Source organism: Lolium perenne, chromosome 1, assembly GCF_019359855.2.
Source record: "Lolium perenne isolate Kyuss_39 chromosome 1, Kyuss_2.0, whole genome shotgun sequence".
In the NCBI taxonomy this organism is placed as follows: Eukaryota; Viridiplantae; Streptophyta; class Magnoliopsida; order Poales; family Poaceae; genus Lolium; species Lolium perenne.
This window is the reverse complement of record NC_067244.2, coordinates 50,537,624-50,545,048: the sequence shown is the minus strand read 5'-3', so window position 1 is coordinate 50,545,048 and position 7,425 is coordinate 50,537,624. Positions and strand designations below refer to the sequence as shown.

Below are 7,425 nucleotides of genomic sequence, written 5' to 3'. Positions count from 1 at the left end.
AGTCGAAGCATCTGGGCTCTAATACCGGAGAGAATTACAGAGCATATGATGAAGACGGAAGAACCAGATGCCAAACGTTGGATCTTCGCCATGATCAAAAGCTTAAAGCATGAAGATCTGATTCGCTGCCTAGTCACTTTATGGGCAGTGTGGTCTGCTCGTCGTAAGGCAATTCACGAGGAAGTGTATTTCAGAGCCCGCTTTCCACTCACTCATTTGTGGAATCCTTTCTACGTGATCTTGAATGTGCTTCGGCGAGCAAGGTTAAAGCTCAACCTGCAACTCAGCGCATGCAGGTGAGGAGGTGGATTGCTTCTTCCCCCGGCGTCGCCAAAATCAATGTGGACGCAGCGGTGAAGAAGTTGGAAAAGACCGGTGCAATTGCAGCGGTTTGTCGATCGTCGGAAGGAGTCTACCTGGGTGCATCGGCTGTCCAGGTTCCATGCATGGATGACCCAGCGATTTTGGAGGCACTCGCTTGCCGAGAGGTTTTGGCTCTTGCAGCTGATCTCCATCTTTCACGAGTTAAAGTGGCTTCAGACTGTTTAGAGGTGATTAACAGTCTTGATGGAAATTACCTAGGAAAATTTAGCAGTGTACTCTGCGAGGTTCGATCAAGATCAAGGGACTTCGCGGATGTGATGTTTGTGCATGAGCTGAAGAACTGCTAATATGGAGGCTCACAGCTTAGCTCGGTCCTCTGTATCTCTTTCTACCGGTCGCCACATCTGGCTAATTAAACCGCCGGATGAGTTTTGTATACCTATGAACATTACTGATAAACTAGCACAATACCCGTGCGTTGCTACGGTAGACAAATTTTTTAGCCCATGCTTCCGCAAACCAATTTGATTTTGTTGTTATATATTGAATGAACACAAATGATTAATGATGACACGTTCCTCTCATCCTTTCAACTTAAAACATGTTCATTTCAAACTATTTCGTTGACTTTTAGCACTTTTAATTAGATATATATTTGTTGGAATCTCTTGGCCCAGGTGGTTGCACCGTACATGAACACTTGTGATGACTTAAGCTAAAGAAAAAACATGACCAGGCAGCAGATTGCAGGATAACATACAACATTATGAAAGAAATGGGTGATCAATCATCTTGAACTGTTAATCGATGAATTTCTTCCAGAATCCGATCCATTAAAAAATTGCGCCATCCACAGCAACATCACGAGCAACAGGTTCTGAGCATACTCGTATACTCCGTTGCATCTAAAGACGGAGTATTAGGAATTAAGAAAAATGAAATAAACTAAACAACTATTTCACTAATACCTATCAAAACTTACCCACACGTACATCACATAGTCACCCCATTCGTGTTTTTATATCAATTTCCTGCGCAACAAATATCTAGCTAGCAATTACCGAATCAAAGGTGCCAGAGAGAAATAATCATGTAACCGAAAGAAAAACATATGTGCTGCCACTACAAACCAAGAGATGGTGACTGGTGAGCTACATCAGCACGGAATCAACGTCTTTTATTTCTTTGAGAGAGAAGGAGAGATTTATTTGTATGGAAGATTGTTTGTAGTAGTAACAGTACAATCTTGGATGACAAAATGCTGCATATGTGCAAAAACAGTTTTATTTAATCCAAACACAACAACCGTAGGTTCTATATAATTTGGCTAGTTCATGTGTAGGGTTTTACTCTTTCTCATTAATTTCTTCACTTGCAGCTGGAACAGAGGGCACACAAGATTCTGTCAGTTGAGAGAGCCAGAAACCCCTCGACACATTCAGCTCCCCGGAATGACCTAAAAACAAACACTTGCCTTACCTTTTCGTGACCAATTCTGCATGCCTCGCCTCTGCTTCTTCGGACGAGGAGCGCCTAAGCCATGAAAGATCAGAAATTAAGTGGACGTCGACATTTAGCTTTACCCATTTATTCCATGGAGGCTTCCATAATTGAGTAGTCGAAGACTGAATTAGTGAAGCTCACGTTTTGCTCTTGTTAACAACCGTGTGCAACCAAAAGTTCAGAATCGTGTGCAACCGGAAATTCTTAAAAAATAGAGAGGATGAAGCGGTTGATCAAGATCCAGATCTAGGAGCAACCCATCTTGCACCTGCACACCCTCACATTCCTCCACCTGCGCTCTTTCCAGATCATCTCTCACGGGAGTACCTGTCGTCTCGGTCACCCCAATCATATTGGAGCACCTCGTCAGCGGCATATCCACCATCGTCTGGATCGCTTCGATCATCGTATGTCCTACCATCGATCGTCTTACGGCTCATACAACATCCGACAGACAGGCCCAAAAAGAACAGACCCGCGGTCCATGTTCGCGTCACGGACGGTAAAACACGAAAGAAATCTTGCTCCCGATGCTGAGGATCCCAGGCCCACGCTCGGGATGATCGCCCAATGTCCAGCAGCGAATCGTCGAGACCGACGTCTACGACGGCCGCCGACACGGATAGTTGCCTCCTCGGCGAAGCAGCCGAAGCCCATCATCAATGGATGAAGGCGTAACCCTGTGCATCCTCTCGGTTTAGCTGGTTTCCAACGGTTTCTAAACACCAGCGTAAAGTCATCGGTTTCACGCGGTTTGGTTTAGATTGGTATGCGGTCTAAACCGTCGGCGACCGCCGGGAACGTTGGAACGTGGGCGCGAGATGTTAGCAGGCCGTCCGGCGAGTGGGACGTGCCCAGCAAGGGAGCGGGACGTGCGCCACACAACCAGGGACCTTTGTGCCGCGTACGTGACCTTGGGCCAGTCCGGCGCCAGCGATGGCGGCGAGGCGTCGTTATCGCTGATTAGTAGAGACATCGTCGGAGAGCTTGTGCAACGTCGCCGGAGATGGAGAGTAGCCGACGAGGACGACGGCGAGAAGTAGCTGCGATGGCGTGCGGCTGTGCACACCACGGAGCAGCTGATAGATGGTTCGTTCTGATCCTGCATGGGCGCCAATGGCGACATGGCGCTGTGGGTAAATAAAGTGGCGACTTATCCTCAAAAAAAAAAAAACCTACGACAGAGTACTACTCCGTAGTATATTTTCTCCATCGACAACAAGAAGAAAAAAAGAAACTCGCCTCGCCGCCAAGACCGGAGTTCCCCCAAACCCAAACCCTATCGTAAATCCCATCGCCGGCAGCCATGAGCAGCGACGCGGGTACCACCAACAGTGGTGTTCTCCAAGTGATTCCTCCGGGGCGTAGATTTATCCCCTACCGCGCCGTTCAAGACGAGGAGAGGTCGCGGCTCCTCTCCAAGATTGATTCTTTGTACAGGGAAGCGTGCAGCCGTATCGGCGGCGGCGGGGTGCCCTCCGATGTCGCGCGCTTGCTCGTCTCCGGCGTCGTCGTAGGCCTCCTGGACCCCGTCTCCAACATCCTGGTCAACACCCTCTTCACCTCCGACCCAATCACCCACCCCTGCCCCGCCGGCCCCTACATGGACGAGGCGAAGCTGGGGGAGATGGTGCGGCGCTCGCTCGACGGCCTCGTCGCGTTCCTCGTCTACTTCTTCCCTTACCTCGCCGGATGGGAGGCTGTGCGCTATCTGCTCATTACCGACGCCGACCTCTTCATCGCCACGCGCCTCATCGTGTCGTACCGCGGCATGACACGCTTCTCCATCACATCCCCTGCATCGGCGGAAGCCTTCGTGGCGGCCCTCAGGTTGGCCGCGCAGGTCGCTGGGCATCCTGAGCCCCCACGCCTCGTTCATGCCTGGATGTCGCGGCAGTCCGGGCTAACTGATGTTGGGGACGTTTTGTCCGTGTCGAGGATGGAGCTTCCCAAGCTTCCTGATCTGCGGGAAGCTTGGGACCTCACGGCATATCGGACATGTAGTCAACCAGACATCAACATCCCGGACATGCTGTGCGAGACCACCAGATCCCTGAGGATGGTCCTTTTTGACACATTTCGCTGCTTCTACCTGCGGGCGCTGGCTAGGCTGCCACGCCATGAGCTGCGCACCCGCTATCATCGCAGCTTGCTCAAGGCCGGGTACTGCTATGGTCCCATGGACCCTGTCTCCAACATCATCCTCAATACAATCTGGTATGATGCCACATTCTCAGGAGGCCAACGGCCAGTGCTCGACATGATCGGCCCAAGAAGCCTCACTCGCCTCGAGTGCCGTTCGTTTTTTGGACTCGCTTCATTCATCAAAACGCGCTACCACAATCTGTCCGACCACGAAATTACACAATGCCTGGTCGCCTCCAGCGGCTACCTGTCCTTGGCCGATCCAAACCTCCATGCTGATGCTACAAGGGCCACTCACTTGTCCTTTGGCGACATAAATCTCAGTGGTGATGGTGCTGTATGGAAGACGGCGCAGCACCGACAACAATGCGTTGACTGCTACGGTGCCATCGATAAATTGAAGAACCAGAGCCCATGCACTAGAACCCAAGAAGCCTATGAGGCTGCAGCCACCGCAGCATGGCATCCCAACCCTGAGGCACATGCAGCATTTCTCTCTTCATGCAAGGCAATGCTGCCGGTATCTGTTGCCCTCCTGTTGCAGAGTGGAGAGCGGCTCACCTCAGTACAAGTCTACTACATTAGCAGCTTATTTTCTCCCAAGCAGCCAACACCTGAGCCAATAAAAATGAAGAACCCTTGTCCCGTGAGGGTGGGAAAGAGGCGCTCCGAGGCTCAGCAAAGAAGGATCACGGCAAAGGTGAAAGCTGCATTGGAAAGGCATTTGCTGTGTGACGGGGTCGGTAATTAGTTTTTCTATCTCTTTAGTTATTCCCCACGTTATCTCCTAGCCAACCACTATTCACTAACCTCTTTCCTGTTGCCTGTAGGAACCCATATATGATCTCCATATTATCTGTGGTGCAAATGAGTTTGTGGGCAGCCCTGATTACGGCGAGGACAAGGAAGATTATCTACCTTGTGCACCGTGCACATTCCGTTACTCCCATGTAAACTTCTTGGTGACTCGGAAGGGTTCTTCATTTGCTCACAGAGCTCCAATACTCTACTTTGCTGAATTTAATAATGGGGAGGAGGACAAACCTTCACTGTGCTGTCGTGTGGATGCGCCAACTCCATTTGCTGGTACACTCTTCTTTCTGCATAGTTTCCTATGTCATTGTATCAGTTTTTCATCATGTTGATAGCTATGAATATCAATAATGGGTGCTGATTAGTAAGCCACAACATGAATTGTTGCCACCTTACTGAAACCTTGCAAAAAGAACAGGGCTGAAAGGAACCGTCCCCAATTTCTCTCAAACCCACACAGAAACTTCTGCTAAATAGTAAGTTCATCATGTCCATACTGGCATAGAGTATAAGGCAGCAGTGAAATTTCATGGGAGAATCCTTGAATTGACAAGAGGGGTAGATGTAGATGCAGCATAGTCATCTAAGGATAAATATTATGTTTGTCAGGGTAAGAGGTGGTACTATACAGTTCAGATTCAGTGGCAAGACAATATGTGGACCCCGCATATCGAAGTATGCAGAAAAATTTTAGGTGCAAATGGTAGTAAACACTATGATGGAAACTCCATTCATATCAACACCCTTCTAAAACAGTATAGATAAGAATATATCTGTAACAGCATAACTGCAATTCATTTGAGAATTTAATTCTCATTGCAATCTTTGAAGTTTATTTAGCTTCTTTGTACAACAGAGCATGTCCGGTGCCTGTATTGTGAGGGTGAAGCGGCGAAGATTGTGCATCCTGCTTCGAAAAAGTTCCATGGGAGAGACGAGTTTGAGGATGTAATTAGTGGAAAAGATTCGTATACGAATGATCGGCTCATCAGTAAGAACAAATATGCTGCTGAAAAGATTTGTGGACTCGAAGAAGATTGCATGTACTATGATGTCAAGTGCATCAGTTAGATGCTATGCTCTGCCGAGGCGCACTTTTGCATTGGTGCATGGAAGAGGATGAGTCTGAGCCCTGACAAAACATTCCGATGCGTAAGGTATGAGTAACAAAACAACCTTTGATGAGGTGATCCTTTCTTAAATGGTAAAATCTGGACGCCACTCCTAATAATTATTAAATATAGCATGCGACATGTGCACGCGGTGAGTTGGTACAGACAACCCCTCCTGTATGGTGAAATCAGGACACCACTTGTGTATGTAATGCTAATTGGTACATTTATCCTAGTAACGTTGTCTTAATTTGTAGACGTTGAACTATTATCTATGCAATGTGGAGTTTTGGTGAATGTTGAACTATTTCCTATTTTTTTTGTATGTACTGTTACATGATGCCATGTTGGTTGAATGTTTGGTGAAGGCTGATCCTTTTGAAAATGGTCAATGATTTAATACTATAAAATGTAGGTAATAATGCTTTTGTAGGAAACTGATGCACCAAGCTAGTCCTTTTCTGCTATTTTGTGCTGCTTATTGCAACACAAGATTCACTCTAGTGGCCTTGTGTTGAACTTGTAGCAAGAATACACACAAGACTGTTTTGGTGCAAATGATTGTAAAACTTGTGGAAGCTTTTTCTGCAGATTCAAATGGTTATTGGTTCTTTGTTCTGGTTGATAATGTCTTTGCAATGATGAATTAGTCAAATGCTCCACGTTGCCTTGAGCTTTCTGAAAACATAGCCTGTCGAATTTCTGTTCTGGAGTAAATTTTTATGTATGTCATGTATCAGCTGCAAATTTTTATATTTGTCATATCTATAAGCTGTGACCATTTTTCTATGTATGGAACCGCACAAATGGCATAAAGCTGAATATCTTGTTAGGCGTCCATTCTGGACTGCTACTTAACATTTTATGTAGGCCTCCAATACTTGTCACGTATCTGACGTTTTCGCAAGGGAGATCCTGAAAGTTCCCCGCCCCTCTATGCCTCGTTTGGTAGAAGTCTGTTCACTAGTTCCTCATAGGAAATTATTGACTATCACATAGTCACATAGTATTTGAGGAGGAAGTCCAATTTGCACCCCTTGCAATGGTTTACCCACTCTACCCAAGTATTAATGTACCTCCTAATGTGGCTTGTTAATTCCAGAAAACTGGACGTATTTAAACTGGCCAAACTTGTAATCGTGTACCGAGGTGGGACTATTGAACGCTGATGCAGCCTTTGATGGAACGGACTTCAGGAGACTTGCGGCCCATGGATGTAGACCATGCCCACTAACAAAGCAACGTGGCCCATGGATGTAGACCATGCCCACTAACAAAGCAACGTGGCCCAAGCGGAATCGGGAACAGTTCGCAGCACGACGAATCCGCAGCTCTACCGATCTGTACGATGAAAGTACGATCAAATACGGAGCGAATCGTTCACTTAAGCGGTGGCAAACCTGCAATACTGTAATTCGTTTGTACCTCGATCTAGCGCTGTGGTGGCCATGCTCAGGCAACCGTTGTGGAGCCGCTGCCCAGGTATATCTAGTCAGAGCATCTCCACCAGTAGCCCCCTAATAGGCGC

At 47.4% G+C, this 7,425-nt stretch overlaps 1 protein-coding gene across 2 annotated transcripts; it reads left to right on the top strand.

Moving 5' to 3' along the window:
- Positions 1-3,081: 3,081 nt before the first annotated feature.
- Positions 3,082-6,194, top strand: LOC127349389 (uncharacterized). Of its 2 annotated transcripts, XR_007880252.1 has the most exons (4): positions 3,082-4,711; positions 4,803-5,058; positions 5,642-5,942; positions 6,030-6,194. XR_007880252.1 is itself a non-coding variant. In XM_051375130.1 (3 exons), exons 1-3 carry the CDS (start codon positions 3,134-3,136, stop codon positions 5,854-5,856), a joined length of 2,049 nt encoding a protein of 682 aa, XP_051231090.1. In that variant the 5' UTR covers positions 3,082-3,133; the 3' UTR covers positions 5,857-6,194. The 2 variants fall into 2 exon arrangements, 1 of the variants encoding a protein (XP_051231090.1); XM_051375130.1 differs by having other exon boundaries at positions 5,642-6,194.
- The last annotated feature ends 1,231 nt before the right edge of the window (positions 6,195-7,425 follow it).